Genomic DNA, 24,441 nt, shown 5'->3' with positions numbered 1-24,441 from the left:
CACTAACCACAGAGAGTTACCTCCTTCGATACGTTTTCCCAAAAGTATTTATCACGCGTTTCCTTCCACGTGCTCGTGAGCTGCTATTTCAAATACGAAACATTCATCTATGTCTTTTTCCGTGCACCATCTTCCTCTGCATAAATAGTTAAGAATTGATTAAGCAAAGTGACCTTAAGTGGCTAATAAGTGACTGATCATTGGAGTGGAGGCCTGCATAGTCCAACCACTTTTACCCATGTACTCCAGGTAATCAAATCTTTTCAGCACCTGCTACCACCCAGGGTTTCCAGCAAGCCTCTGTGACCTCAACATCAGCCCACATCAAGTTCTCCACCCAACATGACTCCTTTCAGACTCCTCATCTGCACGCCTTTGAAACCCCCTTTGTGCTTTTATACCAGGAACAAGTCCGTTTTGAGGGTATCTTATTTCTTATGCTCCGGTGTGGGGCCTGTGGCTGGACTGGGAAGTTTTCGTTCTGGTTTTTAAAACGTCTGCAGCCAAACCCACTGCAGGTTGTGACCCTGTGTGTGTGTGTGTGTGTGAGTGACAGGAAGGAACAAAGTCTTTTAAGAAGATTTTCTGTGAATTAGCACGCTGATTTGATGGTCGCGCTGTGTTCCGGCACGAGCAGACTGCTCTGGCCCCTGTGCAAATGGGCAGATTGCATGTCAGGGACTCTCTTAAAGTCGTATATGCACAACGGGTATATCTCATCAGGGCCACATCTGTCTCTACGTTCCTTTGAAGTTGAATTTTAAGAATTGTATGTTGAAAGAATGAATCTCTCTCTACATCATTTTTCACACTAATCCTCGCTGTTCACAAACCCGTGGTATTCTAACTTCACAGGCAGCAATCACTCAAAGGTGTGTCAAGGGCGGATCGCCTGAGCACATTTAACATCCCCAAAATACAATCGACAGTGACAAACAGCACCAAAGTAATCTTCCTTGTGTTCACATTATGTTCAGGTTCAGATTGAATGCAGGGGCACAACGGGTACTGGTGGATCGGGCCAGCTCTCTCTAATCAGCTTGGAGGGCAGCTGTGCAGCAAAAGACCCGACAGTTACCAACCAGCTGGCGCCGACTCTGGGAACCGGCGAGAAGGACCAAGACGCACTCCGCACCAATACGAGCCAACGCATGGCCTCTATCTCTGTCTCTCTCCCCATCCGTCTCTTTCGCACACACGAAAACTAAACAAGATCAAATGAAATTGAACAAAGTTTTCAACTCTTACCCACTGGTAAACTATTATCTGTGGTTCTGTTACAGGCCTTCTTCCAGCATTTACTGCGTCATGTGGTTCAGGATTCCCACATTACAGAGAACTGCATGTGGTGTGGGCTGCATGTTCCGTTTCCTGTGGAGGAACTTTGCATGCCTCCCCCCTTTACTGTGACAGACTGAATCAATCTAATGTAAACAAGCATTCCCTAATTACAACAAGCCTGTGCCCCCCTCTTAAACCACCCCCCCCCCACCCTCAGCTGAAAGTGAGAGAATTCCACCAGGAGATCTGAACTTCCCTCACTCCAGCTTGTACTCCCACAGACGCCGCAGGCTCAAAGACTTTGAATTCCCACATTTAAGAGTCACTAAAAAAAGAATCTTCAAATTGCAACCATAAGTTGTACCTCCCACACACACACACCCACTTGAACAATCCTATGGGGGCCCAGACACTGGGAAATGACAATTCTCCAATGAGATCTATTTTACAGTGTTTCCCATTTCACCTGTCATTCCCTCCATCAGCAACGCAGTTACTCCCTGAGAAAGGGCCAGCAATGCTGTTCTTTGGGATGCATACTGCGCAGGAGCTTACAGTGAGAAAACAAGTGGCCCTCGGAGGGGATGAAGTAAGAGAAAGAAAGCGAGAGCACGGTGAAGGAGCCTCCTGGCTAATTGAACGCAGGGGTCAGAGGTCTGGGGAAAGTTTGACTCCTCCACACAATGAAACAGATCCACTTAGTGCAATTACTTCCTGTCAGGGTTTACGGGGCGGTAAGAACTTGGGCCAGAGTTTTATAGCAAAAGGGTAGAAGCTGGACTTTTTTTACATGAAGCTTGTATAAACATCCAGCAGTTTAGTTTTATCATTGTAGAAGTTGTTCATTGTACCGAATCAGATTTTGTAAAGTGATTTTCTTGTCCGTTGTAAATGGATCTACAGTTTCAAGCTTCATCTTGCTCGTGGCGTTTTTTGCAGGCTTGATGCTGCAGCCAAGAACTTGATCTCTGTGAGATAGTCTGACAGTTTATCTTTTTTACACTCGTCCCAGCAGAGAGAGAACGGAGTGTGATAGGTGTGTTATTGTTGCATTTTCAGTGAAACTATGCTGGCCCATTCATGGCACCTCTCTGATAGAGTAGACATTAGAAAGACTGAAGTACAGCCGCAATCTTATCTCATGTAGAATGTAGTAGGCCATCATCACAGTTCATGGAAGCGTGTAAAAAGCTTTAATGGTGGAAGTGTCAGGGTCATGTTTTGTAGTAATTTAGTAATTTCCCCTCAGTTTGTATTCTAGGGTGTACAAAGTATTTTTATACGGCAGCACTGCAACCTTCAACCTTAAGGAAATAGTGGGATATCAGAAGTAAAATGCTAAAATACTAATGTTATGCAAATGGATTTGTCTTTGGAATTTCTGTAAAACTGAAATGTGCATACAAATTCAACAACATACAAACCATATTGTGCCCTTTGAGGCTCATGAAATACATCCAATCATCAACTTTAGGGTGGGAAAATGGGCTTAACGTTCACTGCTCCCATTGGAAATATTCTGTCAGAGCTTGTAGAACTGTCACGAGCCCCAACAGCAGCCAGTCACACACCACTGCCGCTAAAAGCCGCTTGTCTCAAATGACTGACTGTTTGAAAAACACAACTCTATGAGGGTCTTATTCAAACACATCTATTTAAAAAAAACTGTCGTGATCCATAACAGTTCAAATGACCCTCGCTGACCCTTTCAATTTCTTCCGTTCAAACGTAAATGCAGTGTTGCATTGAGAAACGCTGCCTCGTGATGACATAAAAGTCCATAAGTCTGTTCGCCTCGCCCCCCCCCCCCCCCCCCCGTCCTATTTTTAGCTTTCATGGTTGTGGCGCTCAGTAGAGGAAGGATTGCCTTTTTTGAAACCTCTAATAACCACCAAGCAATCTGAGGACATCAAATAAATATGCCATATGAGTTGTATGGCCTTGTTTCAAAGAAAATCAGAACCCTCTCGTAGCTGTCACTACCAAAGGGGCAGGAAAACAAAGTCATCATCTCCACGATGTGGAGCCTGTTAATGTTTGCAGACTCAAATCAAAAGGCATTAAGGCTTTAAAAATAGAACCGTTGTTGCTCTGTCTGTGTAGTGTTTGGCTCGGTCCCTTCATGCTGTACTTAATGTACGTGTGTACGTTTTCGTGCACCCGTATGCAGGGAAAACCCCATTTGAACAGAAACTCAGGTTTATAACCCCACACTTGGCCCTCTGAAGTGAGGGAGACATTCCCCCCCCCCCAATGGTCTCTCCCGGGCCATCTCCCCTATTCCCCCATCTCCTACCTTGTAAATGGAAATAACCATAAATCTTAGCCCACCAAGCGTTGCGCAGTGAAGCGCTAGCATGTCACTCCGTTACTCTACCGGGGCTAGGCTCATGGGTGTCGCAGAGCAGACGCACCTTTTGCAATAGGCCACAGGTATTGAAGTTGAGTCTCACAGCGGCAGTGGTACGCAAAGATTATTCAGGCTACATTCACACACTCAAGCAGGCAGTCACGCTAGCACCCCCCCCCCCCCCCTCCCCCCCATTTTCTCCCGACTCAAATGCCAAAAACAACTGTACACTTCTCTCTCTTGGGCATTCATTAGACGGAAAACATAAAAGATAAATAAATGAACTAACCCCTAGGATTGTTGTGCTTGCGTGGGAGAGTTCAAGATGCCCCGAAATAGTCTTTTGTAAGGCTAATGGAATGAGGCTCTGCATCATTTCTCCATACAAGGGCCTTTTTCACCACACTCGCCACGGTGACTGTCTGTCGGTCTGCTGCCTGCCACAGGGACCAACCACACTGCTCCGGCTTCCCCACATGTTGTATAGTTGTTTGTGCTCTTGTTCCCCAGCATTCTGCCTTGTATGTGAAAACACTTCAGTCGCGTTCGCGGGTGCGTCCAACTTTTCTTTCGCTCTTTCAAAGTGTGTATCTGCGTTGATTGCATAAGTTCCCTGGTCCTCGAGATTGTGGCTCCTGGTAGACCGGCTGTGATGGAGTACACGCGTGTTTCCACATGCATAGGCGCTGTGGAAAAAAAAACATGCACAAACGTAGACAGACACGCACAAACACACACACACACACACTTGAAATAGTGACGCACGGTAAGGCAAATTATATCAGTTTATTGATACTCTTCAGGGGGTCATTTGACTCTACTGAAGCAAAAGTGAAAAAGCTCTTTACACTGGTGGCCAGAGACTCACACAACCTTTTACTGGATAGCATTGCTCTTAGACACACAGACACGTACTGGGTTGGGGCTGGGGTGTCGCTGCACCCACATGTGCATGCATCACACTCCTGTGGCGCCACCATTTTTATTCTTTGCCATCGACAGTCTGCCGTGTTCCTCTGACATTGGCCCACGGATGGATCCAAGTGACACAAAAGCAAATACCGTTAGAGCCATGTCTTTCACAAGAGAGTCAGGAGGGGCACTCCTGTGTTCCTAGACCGTCTGACCTGCAGACGTTTAGTAGTGCTGGCACGTAGCTGGAGCTGTCAGCCCAGCATCTATGGGAGATCTGTGTTTAATTTGCAAACGCAAACTTTGCCAGAACACAGAGAGCGACTGAGGGCGAGAGGAGGAGCGATGGAAGCGAAGCCAGGACTTTTGTCTGTGTGTTCGAGTGCCGAGCGGACCTGCGTTTTTGAAATGTGGCAGAGATGATAAGGCTAAGGCTGGACCTCTCTCTGCCATATGCACACAGGCCCAATTCAACCTTCTAGTAGTTCAACGCATCAGGAAGGAAAATGACTGTGCAAGTGGTAGCATGTTTTAGTCCATGGGGGTACGCAAAGCTGAGGGGAAAAGTGGGGGTTTCTTTGACACAGAGTAATTGATAGTCTGTGTTTGTCTACAGATTACTCTGGCACGGGCATGGGCCCACAAGCCTGAGAGAGTCCACTGCTCTCCAAGATTACTCAATGTGAGCACAGCGCATCTCAAACAGCTATTGTACGCAATCATTGGGAGTTGCTCGTCACAAAACCTTACACAAGACTAAGCAACTAATCCTCCCGGGTGGCTTCTTTGTAGGAATAGTTGTTTTGCTCCCAGTTCCTCGGCCTATGTGTCCAGACTTGTGCAAGGGAGTGCGTACAACCGCTGGATGACGGTGACAGGTAACGGTGATTTCTCTCAGGTTTTTCTGGTTCCACAGGTGGCTGGGCTAGTCAAGCTAAAGCCTGCCCTATCCCCTTCAGCCTGGGAACCAGAGCAGTGATGCCTGCTTACCTAACTGCCTGGCTGCTCTCGCCGGGAGCTTTTCCCATCCCACTCATCTGTTTATTATTTTCCTGTGTGGACTTGTGTTGTAAAAAGAGAAAAGAGAGGGGGGCTATGGAGGTCAAGACGGAGGGAATATTCTCCCATGTTACATTGACAGTACCTCTAGGGACTGGGCTGGGATGATGGGTTTTTGAGTCATAAATAACTATATGTGAAGGGAACTGTAAAACATTTTCTCAAGACCCTGCAATGTAGTAATCACAGTAAGACCTTGGCTTTACTAGGTAGCTGGTGGTCCGTTAGAAACACAAACAGGAAACGAAAGCCAAGCAACACAATATAAAAAATAAAGCTATAAAAGAGATTAAAAAAAAATGAAATGGCACATACAGTACACGCTGTGCATAATAGACGGCTTACATCATGTCCTCCTTGGACCCTGGCTCATTTAGTCTTACCTGACTGAGTAGACATTACTCATGTGTTGAGGTACCACATTTCTAAGCAAGACGAAAGGTGTAAAATCCATAAATTGTTAATAAAGTCTCTGTGACGGTGTGAAACAGGCGTACAGTGTTTGTGTTTTGTCAAAAGAAGAATTGTGTGGCTGGCTCTATAGCCAGTTGTTTCCATAGCTGCCCCGAGGGCTTTCTGAACCGAGTTGTAAAATCAGCTGTGGGCTCTGTGAGGGAGTGGGCATTTGGTACATTTGACCTCGGACCGTCCCACAGCCTCAGGAGGAGAAGCCTTTTTACTGAGAAAGGGAAGACCCTCTTGCCGGTCCCACATGGTTCCCTCAAAGTCACATTCCAAGGCGCGCTTTTCCCACCATGGTCCAAACACATCACTCTGTTCTTTCCTGGAAAAACTCCAAGGAAGTGGGCGACCACATGAGTAAGGACCTGCCCAGTACTAATGGCAGACATGACCTTCAGCAAATGTCACAGTTAGGCCATTCTCAAGAGGTCAGGGGAAATATGGAGAGGGCCTGGGTCTGGCAGACAGGTCTGGTCTCTGTAATGTGGTACAGAAACATTTGGTTCTGATTCCTTTGGAAATGTTTTCATTTTCAACTATATTCATTACTCATTTCCAAGACATGGGAATTGCATGCTGTAAACGGTACAGTTAAAGTGTGTAAGTGTAAGACTGTTTACACACACACTGGATACGTGTATCATAATTCCCTTGTTTTAACATAACAAGAATCGGATTATACGCTCTCACGTACTATCCTAAAAAACAGAATGTATAATTCTGTCTTTTTGCCATAACCATCCTTCCCTCACGCCATTCTTGCTTGGTATGCTTTTTTAACCGCCATTACTGTACAGAGCCAAAACATAGTAAAAAAGTAGGTTTTAAAGACGAAAGATATGTGTCCCCTGGTTTAGACGTCACCTATTTATGAGGTGTGGGCAGAGAGTGAGGTGCCTGTTCAAGGCCTGCAGCAGTTTCAGGCCTTTTTGTGTGAATTGTTCCTTTTAGGTTTGATCATATTTCCACAGGTATTCATTTGTAAAAAGGTTGTATGTTTTTTACTGTCTTTAGTATTCGTTAAAACTATTTCTTGCTTTTAATACTAAAATCTAAAGTTTTTCAGGGTGGGCTCTGGGATTTGGGAGGTAGTGGTGAGTGAATGAAAGGCACTGCAGCAATGGACACACACAGTGTGAGAATACTTCTATGAAGCATGTTTTTAGGGGTCTTCCCAAGCTCACATGGGCTCATTAGCTGCCCAACACATTGTTTTGCTGCATTCCCTCTTAAAAGACCTCCTTCCCCACCGGCCCAGTAAACCCACCCTGTCTGCACTGTGTGGGCTGAGAACTAATTAATTCAGGGGCAGAATAGTTGTGTATGTGTCTGTTTTATGTAAGAGAACTGTAATTTAAACATAAGATAATACAAGTCCTTATTAACTAATGCTGCACCTGCAATTGTACTTTCACCTCATTGTTGTATATGTTGTTGTATTGTGTAAAGTTTTACTTTTATATGTTGTCTTAGTTTGATCTTTTATCTTATTCTTGTTTATTTGTAAAAACATGGTTATCTATGTGGGGGGACAGAGTGGAAACCGGAGTCGAATGTCATGTATGCAAATCCATGGGATTCCCTTTCTGCTGCACAAGCACACACACGTACACATAGTTGGGATGAGAGAAGACGCAACAAAGAATAGTAAAATTGAATTGAGGAGGGAGGAATGATAATCTAATTTGTAGTGATTGTGAGTCGGTATAGACGGACAGAGAGAGAGAGGGAGAGATGGAGGCTGAGAGGGAATGCAGCCAAATGACAGAGGCGTGTTTGTGTTCTGATTGGACTGTGCCAAATGGAGCCCAATCACCAATGTAGATAACCAACAAAGACGTCTCTTCACTGGGGACAAATCTATGAACATCTTTTCACGGTCAATAGATGGAGGCATTTCATTGTTTTCATGAAGAAGAAAAAAACTAAATCAGCCTCTGTAGATCTATCAATGCAGAACAAAGTTTTCCATTCATCTGGTCTTGAATGAAGCAGATGACCGGCATGCTCTTCGAGCGCATGAAAGAACCATTTTCAGTATTTTTCTTATGTTTACGCGAGGCCGTAATTGGATTCTGTTCTTATGAACTATCATTTTTAACGTCTATCTACTCTCACCCAGGCTGATAAGATATGATGCGCTCAGGCTGAATAAACAATGATGTGGGCTCTTTGGCCTAAGACAGGCTTCCTGGCACAGGCGTGTCTGAACCCTGTTTTGTTTCTCATCTCTGCTGTCGGTGACAGTGAATAGATCAGATTCATGGCTGTTCTGGTGGTCCAGAGTGAGTTTTTGTTTCTGGCATGGAAAAAGCCTGGGACATCGCCACGGTTGCCAGGCCAGCCAATACCGACAGACTTTGATGAGGTCAATCAAAGACTAAATGTCTGTGTCACTTTGCATGCTTGCTGTCTACAGACCCATCTATCCATCTGTCCATCTATCTCACTCTAAAATCCTCTCTTTTACTCTGTGTCGGACTCACGCACATCAATACTCGCTGAGCTCACTAATATTCAGCACTCACTCACCGCCATATGGGAAAAACACAGCCATCGCTGGGAAACAAGTTTAAAAGATAATCATACCTTGGATTTAAAATATTCCTTCCAACCAGAAAGCACATCATATGCTTATTTTTTTCTGTAAATAAAAAATATAAATGCTTCTAGATTCCCAGATGTCTAATTACAACATTGAAATAGAAACAGTTGATGCCTGGTGAAAGGGGTTGGAAACGGTAAAAAAGAGAATATGTTACAGTAAGAAATGTGAGTGCACATCATAATAAGAAAGGTGTTCATTTTATTTTACTTAACTGCTTTTGGGACATTATACCCTTCGCTTTCTCTGTCCCCAAAACAGGAGATTTAAGGTTTCTTGGTAATCCTGCACACTGACGTCAGCGGCTTTGCCGTCAAACCTTTACACCGATCTTACCTCATTGTTCACAATAAAACCAAGAGGATCATATTACCCCAGCTCAGATTACATCATCTTGGACCCTAGCACAATCCACCATCATCCCCTCGTTTGACAATTATCATGCTTGTACGCAGACTGAAACCCTCTAATCACAGAGTTTCACAGTCATTGGAACTGGTAGTTTTGAGAGAGTGAAAAGAGCGGAACAAAACGACACGGTAGTGGTCGAACTGAGTCGCTGTCTGGAAAATCCTGCTGGCTTGTTTATGTTCTGGAAGAGAAGTATAGGGGAAAGGGAACAACGCTAATGTTATAATGAACGTGATGATATCGGTTCTGTGTCAATGCTCATGACCGGCCCCGCTAGGGAGCCAAGACTCTGTTGATTTATGTTCTGACCTCTAAACGATGCGGAATGGCCTTGCAAACAAGCAGCTCTACTCAAAACGAGAGATGTTGACACCACCGCCCCCCCACCTTCCCCCCACCCAGTCCATGTGTGAATAAACAAGTGACCCGGGTTGGGTCTGCGAGAGGTCACTGCACAGTGGAGTTAAGGAGGGGATGGACGGAGGAGAGGGCAGACGGACAGTGAGCCTCGGAGCGAGTGGGAAGGACAGAGAGAGGGACTGGACATAGCAGGAGAGAGAGAGAGAGACGATGTGTGTTGGTTTCCCCCTGTGGTCTCCGCTGCCCTCATTGACCTGGACGCCACAGGCCAACCTCGTGGCAACTCGGGCTTCTCCTGTTTTGGCCGTATGAAGATTGATAGCTCCTATGTCCCGTGTGGCCACATCTCCAGTCACATGCAGCCATGGTAAATGGTGGCTGACCTCCACCTTTTCTTTCTTCGGTCTTATTGAATTTATCTCTGACAAATCGAGTCATATGGCGGCTCTCTGACAAGATATTTAGAAATATTCAGAAAGCATCCTTGAAAGCATGGGAAGTAATAACAGAAACAGATAAGTGGAGACCCATTTTCATCCATCCTGACCTGGGATTAGACTGAAGCACCCTGTCTAGACATCAGTTGCGATTAATGCAACGTCCCACAGCACGCAGGCCTCTCTTCCTTTCACTTTGTCTCCTTCCATCATACTTTCCGTCTCTTCTTTTCTCTTTCCCATCTTTACAACTCAGTCCTCACAATTTCCTGACCGTTGCAGCTCCCTCTTGTTTCTGATCTCTGAATCCCTAGACCCTCTGAGTCAGCCTTAGGTTTGGTATTTCGGTAATGATGACAGTGAAAAAGAGGACGCGGTAAAACGGCCAATCCAGCGAAAAATACAGTGACACAACGGGCATCGCTGGGGTTTTTTCCTTCACGGTATTCATATTCACTGGCTCAGAAAGCAAAGGGCTTGTTTGTCAGTAAACAGCGAAGGGAGCATGAAGACAGGGCTCATGCATGTTTAGCAGCTCAGTGATTGTGACAGGGCTACAATTACGAGAAGACTTAACCACGTCACGCTGCCCTCATTATGCCGCAATTATGTTCGTGATTGTGAAACAAAGGTACACAACAATAGTTTGATAAGACCTCTTGTTTAATGAGACTTTGCTGTAGCTCCTGCGTTCATTCAATTAGTAAACAGGTCTTCCATTCAGGCCCGGGCACCCCAATTCTCATCTCGGCGAATGCGACAAACTCCCACCCCCTCGCACCTCCAAAACGCCGCACCCACCCCCTGCCCTTAGCCTTCAGCGACCCACATTGGGACTCGGCATCCCCCTGAACATTCAAGACACACAGACTCCTCCTCCAACCTCCTCCCGCCCCTTCCCCACCACGACCCCCCCCCCCCACCCCCCCCGCACACACACCCATTTGATTGTGATTGACAGCGTCTTTGTCCCATTGTGCGGAGCTGTCGCCTCTGATGAAGACACGTACACAGAACTGAGGCGCTGCACTCATTGTACGCGGCGCAGAAACTACAGGTCTGCAACCTGTGGTCTGATCATGAGCTCCATGCAGTGGGTGAGTTCGGGACGAGGCAGGGAATGGCAGGAATGGATGGGACAGGGAGTGTGCAGAGCAGAATAACTCTGGTCGAGCCATCCAGGCCAGACTCCCTGTGTGTGTGGACCAGGGGGTCCGGGGCCCTACTGGCCGTGGGGGCCAGCTGGAGGGAGGCTCAGTGCGGTGCAATGTGTCTGAGGAGGCCGTCATTAGGGTTCACCCCTCCTTGGGGATGGGAACCAGGTCACATTCTCTCACACGGCACAAAGCGGGGTGTGTGTGTGTGTGTGTGTGTGTGAGAGGGGTGGGGGTTCAAGGGAGGGGTTTTGATTGGGAGCAGGCCATGACCTCTTTATATCCATCTACAGATCACTAACTTGGCCCTTAGACATGCTCATACAACACATTCACACACAGACACAAACACGCATGCGTGCAAAGACATGCTAATGTGTGTGTATGTGCACAGACACAAATGCATCTGCAAAAACAAGTAGGCGAGGCATTGTGTCTGTCCTCACCTGATTGTGGTTCAAATATCCTGAAATCTGTTGTCTGAGAGAGTTTTGGTAGTTTATATGAAAACTAAGAAAATGGTATAAATGCTTATTTATATTTCCATTAATGATACAAATGTTCTGTGTGGATTGGTTTTGATTATTGTGTTTTGAAATCTTTATTGATGCAAATAGAATGAACAAAACATTTCTGCTAAATAAAAAGGTCAGTCAGTGTATGCAAGCAATGAACTATTTCTTTATATTGCACTTGTCCGTCGCGGGCCTTGGAGGATAAATTCCTTTACACTACAGCTCCAACTCGACTGTCTGATCATTCCGTGAAATCCAGACGGTACAGGGAAATACTGCCCCCTCCTGGTGCCGAAGGAGTCTCGCAGAACAAGAGAAACACCGTGTGCAACTTGCAGGAAAGACAATATATTAGTCAAAGTGGTCACATTTTGTTATCAATATCATTAAAAAAAAAACTTTTGATGGTGAATCAGAATTTTATTATTTATAAATCAATAAAGTAGATTAAAAATTTCTGACAAACCCCTTCACAAACCAGTTTATCGAGGAATTTTAAAGTAGGATTTAACAGCAGTTATGACCATGACACTAAAAATATGAAATTAAAGGCAAAAAACAATTACAGAAAATTAATTAATTTGGTCTCCATCATACGTGTTTTAACTCTGGTGAGTGTACAGTTATCAAGGCTACAAGTTATATAATCATTATATTTCTCTTTAACAGAGTTCATTTGTTTGTGCTTTCGATTGGCTCACAATTTATATCCTGTCTGTTTTCATCTAAACAATATACACATTTAACAACTATACAACCACTGCATGTCAGACTAAGGCATGGCCCTAGCTATAATATTACCGTATGTGTGCACAATATTGCCAAAACTGTATGCATAGCTTATATTTATGTTTTGTACGTGTATGGTTCTCACTGTGTGTGTGGGTGTGAGAGAACATGTCATCCCGAATACAATATCTAAAAAACTTGTGCAATTGTGCATTATGTCTGGAATACCTCATCATAGTAGTGTCTTTTAACTAAAAGGCACCTCCCCTTTCCTGGGGCTCTAGTTTACCTGTTAAGCCCAAAAACCTCAAGAAAGGGAACTAGGATCTTGGTGTGTGTGTCAGCAAACAGGGATTGGTTACCCCTCTTTAGTTAGGCGACACGGTGCGTCTACGCAGGCAGCTGCATGTCAGGCACTTGAGGATGCTCATGGTGATGTGCATGAGAGGGCCGAAATTGAAGAGTAGATTGTAGAAGGTGTTGACAGAAAGGCCGCCGGTCTCATCTGCGTACTTTAAGGCCACAATGGGCGTGTAGAGGCTGTTGGTTAGATTCCTGAAGCGAGGGCTGTTTGACTCAATTACCTTTTTAGTGCACTGGAGGGATGAGAAGCAAAACAAACGTGCGACTAATTTCACTGCTACCATCATGTATACGAGTTAGGGATCACAGAAACACAACATGATGCTACATTTGTAAATGGTGGATAGAGAGACCTATTCTCTTACTTTGGCTATGTCCTCTGGCGTCTGGCCCATGGCTTCAAAAATATCTGTGGATGAGGGCAGGTAAACGTCCTTAAAATACCGAACTGTGTCTGCATCTACTCCTGGGTACTCCATCTTGGCCACATCCTCCATCATCTTTGTCTCAAACTCTGTGTGCACTGGGCCAGGCTCAATCATGGACAACCTTTGGGGAGTCAGATGTAGAGAAGCCTGCGTAAGGGAACATTTACAGCGCAAAGCAAAGACAGATGTGAAGGAAGAACAGAGGGGAGAGGGTGTAATCTACCGGATATTGAACTTCATCAATTGCACGGCCATGCTCTCACAGAAGCCTTCCATAGCAAACTTAGAGGCAGTGTAAACGTCATTGAACACCACTCCTGAACCAACAAAAGAAGGAGAGAAAGGTCAGCATCATTGCTTAGTGTTTTCAAAATTGAAAGAACTTGATTAACAGGAGGCATGCGTCAAAAAGTTGTACCAACTGTCCTCCAAAAGAAACTGAAAGTGAAAAGACACACACAAATCATACCCTGAAGACCCATGACACTGCTCATGACCACGATGTGTCCTGACCGCCTCTTCTTCATGTCCGGCATCACTTCTTTGATCATGCGAACCACACCGAAGAAGTTGGTTTCAAAAACTCTCTTCATGTCCTCGATGCTGATGCTTTCCACGGGCCCCAGCAGGCCCACGCCTGCATTGTTGACTGACAGGAAACACCCACACGCACAGATGACAAACATACCTCATATCGCCATCGCTGCAATCACCAACACCTTTAAACCTTTAAATGGTTAGGATATTGAGATGAAGAAGTGATATTTCCCTGTCCCCTTATGGCCTTTCTTTGGGAACAGATCCCTGTAGATGGAATACAGATGTATTTCTTCATGTTGCCACCAGATGTCAGTGTGTGACAACGACAAAGAGGTGCGACGTAACTCCAGTCCATGGCGAAGGTAGTAATTAGGTGAAGTGGGTTGTATTGTTGGATTCAGAGTGAGATTAAAGTTAATAAATATACCTTTTATCCAGAGTAAAGATTTAACAATGACTAAAAAAAAAGAAACCGCTTTGCAACAAATGATTAAATGAATTGATTAACAACAAAGGCCCTAATTAATTGTTAGTGAAGTGGTGAGATTTATGGATCTCAAAACCCATTTTATGTTCTCTTCTAGCAGTAAAGCATCGCCCTTTAGAAGGAAGAACAGCAAGGAAACGAAGGTGTCATGGGCAGAGAGAGCTGCAGACCCCGTTTCAGAGGCTCACTCTGGTGGTCCTATCTGCCCTGGTGCAGAATCTGCCCACTGGAATTTCAAGACTCTCCCAAATCTCCTCTTCCCCCCACCTCACTGCAAAAACCACAGATGACAGTGGTACACGAGATTGGCCAGCTAAAACTATTTCAGTTACTTAAGACAAATGTCGTGCCAGAGCTGTGGCTTTATAACAGTTATAACAAGGGACTGCGATAGTTGGCCTGTCCACCTGACAAGTACGTTAGATGTTTACTGTTTCTCGCTCTCATGGAGGGTCGACATTGCTGTTTGTGTTAAATATAGGCCGCTATCGCAGCAGGGGTCAAGGTTTGTGTTGCATACATTCGATTATTATTCCGAGAAACTCATGGATTGCAATTCTTATTGATTAAAGGTTACCATTTATCAAGTAATTTTAAAACGTGTGATCGAAGAAAGACAAAACAGATGTATAACAAACACCCATCTTTAAAATGGGTGGGGGGGCCCGGAGTCAGGCGAGTGCACTCACTCAGGATATCAATATGACGGTCCTTGACATTGTTGATGCACTGCTTGACTGACTCGTCACTGCACACATCCAGTGGAAGCAGCATCAAGGTTTTGCCGTACACGTCTCCGGCCGCCTCCAGCAGTTTGTCCTTCTTCTTCAGGTCCCGCATGGTGGCAATCACTTAAAGGGAGAAACAGAGGGGTGGAAACTCGTGTAATGATGATGCTTTAAAGAGATCGGTACAGTCACGCACCACGAAAAGGGACTTTATATTTGAGTACATTTGGGACATTTTCTGATTCAAAGTGGTGTTTTATCATTTGTTTTGTGCTGTAAAACGAAACAAAAAAGCATCAGCCAATCGTCACACTGATAAAATGTCACACTTTACTGTGAAACCTGTGATCTCACGAAACAACCTCCCCACACAGACACACACACACACGCACACACACACACATTCCCACTCAGGGTCATGGCGGAGTCCGACATGGGGGTCAGAGTTCCTAGCAATGACCACGCCTGTCGGTTTACAGGAGACATTAGTGATTTCCCCCTGAACTTTAACCCACATAGAGCACAGAATCCATCATGACCAGTGACAGCAGCTATCAGCAGAGTGTGGACTCGGCTTTCCTGGCTTCTTCCACGTTGTGTGCTGTGCTAACACTTGAGCTGAGACGCTGAGAAAAAAAAAGAGACGGGGCTGATTCGCGATGGCAATCAATGGGAGTAAATAACCTCTTTGTCACACATTCCTCTGGATTTACCTGTTGTGCATAAGAGATCAAGGCGAACTTACCTACTTCTTGTCTGAGCAGAGACGGGGGGGGATAAGTAATATAAAAAGAGGGATTATTGTGCTGCAGAGGTTTTGTATTGCCATGCAATGCTAAGAATTTCATATGTCGTAATGAAACGCAGCCCTTTTTTGTTGTTAGAATGTTATTGTGTAAGTGTCATCATTGGAATAACAACAAAATACCTGCTATTCTTGTATTGACGTTTCACGAAGTAGAATTAAGTCTAATCTTATGATTTGAAAACTGTGTGACCATGAAGCAACAAAGAGATTCAGAAGTGAACAAGGGATCTATTGTTCTTCTGGCTCCTGCAGGAATTACTCTTGGGCTTCTTAAACATTCTTGAATCGACCACATTGCATTGCGCACACTGAGGTCTTTTTGGGGTTTCTCTGAGTTTGGCGCTTGTTTCTGCAACTAATTATTACTTCATGCACAGTGCAATATTTAATCTCCGAAGAGCTTGGGAATGAGCAGCTCAGCCGGGTTGCTCAGAGGTGGCCTTATTAAAAGCAGGTCGCATTGGGGAAAAATAAAGTCTGCTTAAACCGGTGTTGTGGGAGCACTAAATCACTTTTGTTTTGCCCCTCTATTTCACGGTGATAAATCCCATCAGTCCCCCGAGGGGCCGAAAAAGAAACTTGAACTAACCCCTTGCACGGTGGTTCCTGAAGAAAAGCAGTAAAAACAGCTCATATTCGTTTGATAATAAGCTTGTGGGTGAAATCTGGTGTTTCCCTGTTACCTCCTTGACCCCACTAGGCATACAGCTAATGATGTTATCCCGCATTAGGTCGAATGCAACAACATGGGGCTCTAAAGAGCAAACTCCCCCCCCCCCCCCCCCCCCCCAGCAGAGGGGGTGGGAAGGTGGTCTAATGCAATTCTGCCCGAGGCTCCTACGACGTGGTGAAGGCTTTGGAGTGACACAACGGCGGCTGCGAAGCTGGAGGGTAGATGCACGGACCGACCAAGGTCCAAGCGGGACGATCTAACTCCACTGTGCACCAATGAAGACTTCAAACGAGGCCATTGCTTCAGAGTGAACCCTCGCTTGTACAGGTCCCAAACTTTGTCCCTCTTTCAACACTCGCTCCAGTGAGGGGGACTATAGGCACATTAGACACGGCACTAAACCCGGAGCGGGCGGTCTTGCAATTCGCCGCGATAAAAGGGCGCTTTGTGCTGGAGAAGTCACTTGAAAGAGAACTGACAAGGCTCCTTTTGTGATTCCATCCTCGCGCAACCCAAAGCAGCAAAGTGCGCATTTTCTAGCCGATATTTGCTGAACCAAAAGGGGCGACTGGATCGCAGTCGTCACAACAGGATACGATTCCGATATCACTGGGGGGTTAGTCGTTCAGATGGGCTTTGCCACAAGTCACTTATTTGCCATTAGAGTGGGGAGCTGCGCATGAAACTTAACACTTAACCGAACGCTGTGCGTAAAGGAGCGTCGGTGCATTAGCGGGGGCTTTGAAAAAGGAAAAGTCCACCACGGAATAGTTCTTTCAAGCGAATTCGATCGGACCCAATAACAGCACCGACTCATAGTGCGATCAGACAAACAACGTAACTTTAGAAGAAAGCGCATTTACCATGGTAACGCTTCTTCTCATCTTTGGCCAGCGTGACGGCGATTCGCAGCCCGATGCCGGAGGAGCAGCCGGTGATCAGCACAACTTTCTGCCCGCTGTTCGCCATGATCCGTCCGGGTGGGCGCCGGGTTTCGCAGCGGTCCTCTGCGGCGGATGGTCGCTGCCGATCCCCGGACTTTACAAAAAAGCTAAAGCGGATCACGCAGTCACCTCAGCCATGTGAGCCTCTAATTCAGTCACATGGTAAATTAAATCAGTAACTAAAAAAAAAAAAAAAAAGACGTGGCAATGGAAACAAACGGGATTTTAAACTTCATTGGTGCCGCCTGCCATGGAAAATGGGGTTAATTCCTCTAAAAATGTGTGCGGCCGTGCATGCGCGCACGTGCTTGTTTTGTTGAGGGGGCAGTGCTTATTTGATTTCTGAGCTGGTGACCCCAAAACAAATAACTGTAACGTTCATGCAGTAGTCACGTGATGTGTTGGTCATACCTGATAGTGTTTAGTATTATCCAAAACGTTTTATTCTACCGTACCGTGTCAAACTCTTTCTTGGCTTTATGCTTTTACTATTATTTGTATGCATAATGTAAATGCGTTCGCTGAGTTTAAATGCAACTTCAAATAGCTATATTTAAGCGGCACATACTAATTGTTTTAACAACAAATCACATATTATCAGTATGCTACTTGCTGTAACTACGTTTCTTGTTCTGCTCTATTGGATATATTCATAAAACTAGTCACCCCATGCCTACTTTATTTTGGAGGTTTATAGTAACTCAAAGCGCTGACTTGTACTGCCATCTGGTGGTAAGGAACGATGCAGGACACTTAAGAAGCATCAATGCTTCCTTAAAAAATCTGCTAGATCTATCACTGTGATCCCAAAATTAACTGAATATATAGGAGTAAAAGAAGGTCTAAAAATGGTCTTGGTTTAGATACCAGCGGATTTCTCCCTTTGACAATCATGCAAGTATAGCAAGGTTGCCTGGGTCGACCAGAGGTCCCTATTCTTGACGGAAGTTGTAAGGGTCAATGTGCCGCTGATAACAAACATAAGCTTATTTTTCTCCGATGAAAGTCCATAGTGCAGGAGTCAGAGTCTGACGTGTCCGGGCCTATTGGTAACTGTGATGCAATCCCTTGCCATTCTAAGTCTTCCATTTACTGTACCTACTGATCTTTGTAACACCTAAGTAGGAATAAGTGGATGGTCCAAAAAGCAGCCTGGGCCGATTAGTGAGTAATTACGTTGTTAAATGCAATCTTAACGTTACTCAAATTTCAGACACAAGTGCTGCAGTTCCTCCCAATCGAACACATGAACATCCATTTGCGTATCTGTGTCTGTTTAGAAGGTTCAGATTGAACTGGGATCATCATTATGGATCTTCTCAGCTCAGGTGCCTTTTCTGTCTCCTATGGACAGTTTCAAGGAGGATTATTAGATATTAATTAGTCTTATACATGTGGCTATAAACTATAGCTTTACACAGGTGAAATACATGTGGATGTTCTCTGGTGTTTTCCCCACCAGCTGATGCAGCTAAACATGTGTTTTATGATTGTTGTCCTGCCCTTGAAAAACTATGACAACCAAACTACAATAAACGTTGGCCCCATCTAATGTAATCCCCCTTTCCGTTCACTCCCTTTAACCCCTTTTAAATTCCAACATTGTAACTGTCACACTCCGGCTGGGGCATGCTGCAGTGAGGACTCAGGCGCAGAGGTTTTGATCCAAAGTGCTCTTTATTGTAGACTAACTCAAGACGTGCTCCAACGACGAGGGACATTTGACAATGACGCGACAGGGGACAACAGGCACACAGGGCTTAAATACACAAGGGAGGTGCAGGTGATTGGACACAGGTGGAGACAATCACGCAATCACAAGACAAGGCAGGAAGTGAAGTTAACCCAGGACCACAAGAGACATGAAACTTCAAACTAAAACAGGAAGCGAAGCCAAACCGTGACAGAACCCCCCCCTTAAGGACCGGATTCCAGACGGTCCTAAAGGAGGGTGGAACCTAGAAAAACAGACAAGGGAGGGAGGGCGGGGAACCCAACAACCCCCAGCCGCCCAGGGGACTCCAAGGGTCAGCGGCACGGGGTCGGGTCCCTCCGGCCGGGATGACCGCCGGACCTCAGGGTCTCGGGGGGCCGACCGCTACGGCGGCCGGACCTCAGGGTCTCGGGGGGCCGACCGCTACGGCGGCCGGGCCTCAGGGTCTCGGGGGGTCTGCCGGGTCGGCGACCGGGCCTAGGGGCCTCGGGGGCCCTGCCGGGTCGGCGACCGGGCCTCAGGGCCTCGGGGGGCCGGCCGCTACGGCGACCGGGCTTCAGGGTCTCGGGGGGCCGGCCGCTACGGCGACCGGGCTTCAGGGTCTCGGGGGGCCGGCCGCTACGGCGACCGGGCTTCAGGGTCTCGGGGGGCCGGCCGCTACGGCGACCGGGCTTCAGGGTCTCGGGGGGCGCCGGGCGGTGCGGCTCCGGCGTCGTCGTGGCGGGGGGCGCCGGGCGGTGCGGCTCCGGCGTCGTCGTGGCGGGGGGCGCCGGGCGGTGCGGCTCCGGCGTCGTCGTGACGGGGGGCGCCGAGCTGTGCGGCTCCGGCGTCGTCGTGGCGGGGGGCGCCGAGCTGTGCGGCTGCGGCGTCGTCGTGGCGAGGGGCGCCGAGCTGTGCGGCTGCGGCGTCGTCGTGGCGGGGGGCGCCGAGCTGTGCGGCTCCGGCGTCGTCGTGGCGGGGGGCGCCGAGCTGTGCGGCTCCGGCGTCGTCGTGGCGGGGGGCGCCGAGCTGTGCGGCGCCGAGCTGTGCGGCTCCGGCGTCGTCGTGGCAGGGGGCGCCGAGCTGTGCGGCTGCGGCGTCGTCGTGGCGAGGATCACCGGGCTGAGCCCTGACCCCAATCCCCCTCCAAGGACCGGATTCCAGACGGTCCCTAGAGGGTGGGAAGGGGGGGTCATGGTCAGGCGCCGCGGGGCCGCGACCGGGGGCGTGGTTCTCGGGGCAGGAACGGGCGCTGACGGGGTTCTCGGGGCAGGAACGGGCGCTGACGGGCGTCTCGGCGCACGAACGGGCGCTGACGGGCGTCTCGGCGCGGGAACGGGCGCTGACGGGCGTCTCGGCGCGGGAACGGGCACTGACGGGCGTCTCGGCGCGGGAACGGGCGCTGACGGGCGTCTCGGCGCGGGAACGGGCGCTGACGGGCGTCTCGGCGCGGGAACGGGCGCTGACGGGCGTCTCGGCGCAGGAACGGGCGCTGACGGGCGTCTCGGCGCAGGAACGGGCGGAGACGAGACTCTGGGGCCCGGGACAGGAGCCGGGACCGGGGGGTTCGTGGTCTCCTCCTCTCCCGGGCTCCCTTTCCTCGGATTGAGGAGGTCTCGAAGCTCGAGGCACATCTTCCTGTAGGCTCTGGGCCCGAGAACAACGTCCGTCTTGCGCTGCCAGAATGGACTTCCCACGTCCAAATAGTCGGGGCCCTGACCGCTCCAAAACTCTGCTGAGTCCTCCTTAGGTCGCGTCATTCTGTCACACTCCGGCTGGGGCATGCTGCAGTGAGGACTCAGGCGCAGAGGTTTTGATCCAAAGTGCTCTTTATTGTAGACTAACTCAAGACGTGCTCCAACGACGAGGGACATTTGACAATGACGCGACAGGGGACAACAGGCACACAGGGCTTAAATACACAAGGGAGGTGCAGGTGATTGGACACAGGTGGAGACAATCACGCAATCACAAGACAAGGCAGGAAGTGAAGTTAACCCAGGACCACAAGAGACATGAAACTTCAAACTAAAACAGGAAGCGAAGCCAAACCGTGACAGTAACACAGTGAATAGCCTCAAGGTCACTTTAAGGACAAGACGAGAGGTTGGGGAAAAGCAGATGAACTCACACAGTGGGAGAGGACAGGGACGGTTCCTGAGTCCTCTATTCTCTGAGGGTGAACTGAGGCCTCCACCTCCATCATTAAGAGCAGACTTTCCAGTCAAAACTCTAAAGGGATTCTCCCAAAGGGACGATACGTTAACAATAACTGGAGTCCTGGGTCAGCCATTATCCAGCAGGCAAGACGGGTTCAGTCTTGCAGTGAAGAAATGTAGTTAATGTAATTCAACATATGAGAATACATAACGTTTTTTTTTAATCCAATCATCCCTTCTGGTGATTCACTGTCTGTCATGCTGACAACAGAGCACAGGCTGTCGGCTTACATAGAATTTAGGCCCCATTTCCACTTGCTGTCTCACAAAGCTGATGTCTGCTTATTGAGAACATCCCTAAGCTATGACCCATTTCTCTCACCAGAAAGCAGAAGTTTACAATGAGATAATAAATGTTTAATTTGCATTGTCAGATAAAGCGGCTTTGAATCCAAGCTGACAGTGTGAAACACATCATGCACTGCAATGATGACAATTTAGCTTTGCCGTATTTATGTTTTGGCTTATGTTTCAGATATCAGGCATTTGGCTGACAATGTCAGTGTAAACTACAGTTGATCAATAGAATATCAATAGAATAGCAGCCCCCTAACATGTTACGTCACATGAAAGAAAGAATTTCTAAAGAACTATTCGTGTCTAAAGAATTTCATTCATGTCCAAGAAATCCTCCATCGTACAATTAAATGACCACAGGCCGGTCGCCCTGACGTCTGTGGTCAAGAAATCCTTTGAGAGGCTGGTGTTGACCCACTTGAAGAACATCACAGGGCCCCTGCTGCACCGCCTGCAGTTTGCCCATTGGGCCTACGGGTTGGTGGCTGATGCGTTGCACGCGGGACTGCATCAGAGCGGCCTCATCGGCGACGGTGATGAGTCTGCGGTCAGACAGGAAGTTGACCAGCTGGTCCTCTTGGTGTGGACGGAACAACCTGGAGCTGAACAAGCTGATCAAAACTGTGGAGATGACTTGACGAGGAGTGTCCCTAAACACTGCCCACCTCACCATACTCAACAGCGCTCTGTCAGCTGAGGAGAGTTTCCGATTTCCGGGATGCATGACCTCCCGGGACCTGGAGTGGGCCTCCAGCATCGACACCATCCGGAAGAACCCTCCCACAGCAGCCTCTGGTACTGTTCTACTCCGTCGTCACCCAGTCCTTGTTCCTCCATCACTGCGTGGTCCAGACCGGCCACTAAGCAGAACAGGGACATGCTACAAAGGATTATCAGGTATGTAGAGCGAGTCAGTGTCTCCAGCCTGCCCTCCACCCTTGACACAACCTGCTCCATCTCCTGCCCTCCGGTAGGCGCTATAGAGCCAAAACCAGCAGGCACAGGAACTGCCTCGGGTCGTTGAATGAAGGGTTAGGATATTGTTGTAACTTCATTTTTCCATTCAAGAGAAGCGTGGCAGACCCTCGATCTTTACCGAAACGTAATGGTGCAACTGTTCCCTTAATATTTTTGTATTTCTCTGGCCCCTCTGCAGTCAGTGGTGAGATCCAAAACACTATTTTGTTATTTGTTAGTTTAAATAAAGGCTTTTTGAAAGCAACACACCTAACACTCAAGCTTGTAATAGCACTGTTGTTCTCGTGTCTGTTCCTATTCTTCTATTGTAATTCGGCCGTTGCACAGAGGGATCCTTGTCGCTTTCTACGCTTTAAATTGTCAGTCTGGTTGAACTAAGTGTTTTGTTAAGACAACCGTAAATATCTATTTTTAAAGAGGACTTTCCACAACCTCAAAGTATGAAACACTATTCCGAAATATAAATTGTCTCAACCATCTAACTGTGACAAATCAAGCTTTGCAGGAGATTTAAAAAATAAAACAGTTGTAATAGTTAAAAGTTTAAATTGATATGGTGGCATGTCTTCCATTGTGCTTTTGTACAAAGTGGACAGGTTGGTCTACAGGCTGGTAGAAGTCACTGGCTGCCCAGCACCCCTTCTCTTCTCCAGCCTTCAAGCCATTGCTGTGCAATTTCACAAGATTGATGCACTCAGACACAGGAGTGAGACAAGAGACAAAGACGAGGGGATAACACAAGTCCACACAAGCTTTTCCACGGCAAAAGCTCTTTCTTTTTAATGTCTTGCTGCAAATCCTCCTCCCTTTTTCACCTCAAACTTTCCCCTCTCCGCTTCCTCTACTGGCGCCGTGTGAATGTGTATCTATAGTATTCATCTTTCATCTCTGACACCTAGTCTGAGGACACTGCAGCTGTGCCCTGAGCACAGATCCTCCATCTGTAACCTCTCCATCGCAGTCCAAGTCAAAGAAATTGACACTGACATGTCTTAACCCTACTTTTATAGCTTAACACTCAATTTCCTGTGCACTGACTTTTACGGATACATGAGCAGATCCTCCTCCTGCACCATTCAATGATTTCCAAGCTGACTTTATATAACCATTGTCTGAATTCACTCAGCCTAATTAAAGATGGACTGTGCGATTAGGTAGTGTCCTAATTTTACAAAGCACATTAAAAAAAAGAATACATGTATATATAAATACACACTGTATTTCAAATAATTCCACCAACATTTTTCATATCATTCAAATAAAAATAAAAAATATCATTGTACTTCACAGAGGCAGATCCTTTTTTCCCATCCTATTGGTAGCATCTCCATGATAAGAGACTCGTTCTGGCTACTGGAAGGATGAGGCGCTCTGGATGTGTGAATGGGCCTCGAGGGCTGGAATGTTTGCCACAGGTCAGGAGTGGCGCTTTCTGCTCTTTTGTGTGCAGTCTGCAGAGGAGGTGTGGAATGCAAACTCCATGAGAATAAAAGGGGCGAAAGGGAAAGAGTAGCTGGGGCTCGCTGGGCTGGAGGGAGACTTAAAAAACGAGAGAGAGAGAGAGAGAGAGAGAGAAGGGGTGCAAAGGCTTAGAAAGGAGTGAGCTGGGAAAGTGTTTTAGGGGTACTGAGGCAGACAGAGAACACAGTTAATTGAGTGTGTTTAAAAAAAAAGTGGCTAAGGAGCTACAGTAGGAAGAGGGTAGTTGAAAGAAAAGTGCTGCTGCAGCTGCAGACAGCAGACAATGAACACTCCACAGAGATCGCTCTGAGAGCACAAGCACTCGGGAGATCGCGATGTGGCATTTCTAAGCACCAGTCAATAGCATTCTCACAAACATCTCAATATCTTATGTCATCCGTACGGTCACATGCCTGTAAAGAGCATTCCTCAATATACAGTGACATTTAGACAACACTTAGAAGAACCGAAACATACAGATCATTGCCACTTACAGTTTGTTCATTGGTAGAATAACAACACTTCTGTGGCAGTTACATCTGAACTT

The 24,441-nt window shown here is 47.1% G+C and overlaps 1 protein-coding gene across 1 annotated transcript; it reads right to left on the bottom strand.

The window, feature by feature from the left end:
• Nucleotides 1-11,692: 11,692 nt before the first annotated feature.
• Nucleotides 11,693-17,574, bottom strand: rdh8a (retinol dehydrogenase 8a). Its single transcript, XM_037477167.2, has 6 exons — nt 17,166-17,574; nt 14,783-14,944; nt 13,536-13,715; nt 13,290-13,383; nt 13,004-13,187; nt 11,693-12,871 (listed from the first exon to the last, which is right to left on the bottom strand). Exons 1-6 carry the CDS (start codon nt 17,269-17,271, stop codon nt 12,644-12,646), a joined length of 954 nt encoding a protein of 317 aa, XP_037333064.1. The 5' UTR covers nt 17,272-17,574; the 3' UTR covers nt 11,693-12,643.
• Nucleotides 17,575-24,441: the final 6,867 nt, after the last annotated feature.

Source organism: Pungitius pungitius, chromosome 12, assembly GCF_949316345.1.
Source record: "Pungitius pungitius chromosome 12, fPunPun2.1, whole genome shotgun sequence".
Classification (NCBI taxonomy): domain Eukaryota; kingdom Metazoa; phylum Chordata; class Actinopteri; order Perciformes; family Gasterosteidae; genus Pungitius; species Pungitius pungitius.
This window is presented reverse-complemented; position numbering and strand designations above follow the sequence as displayed.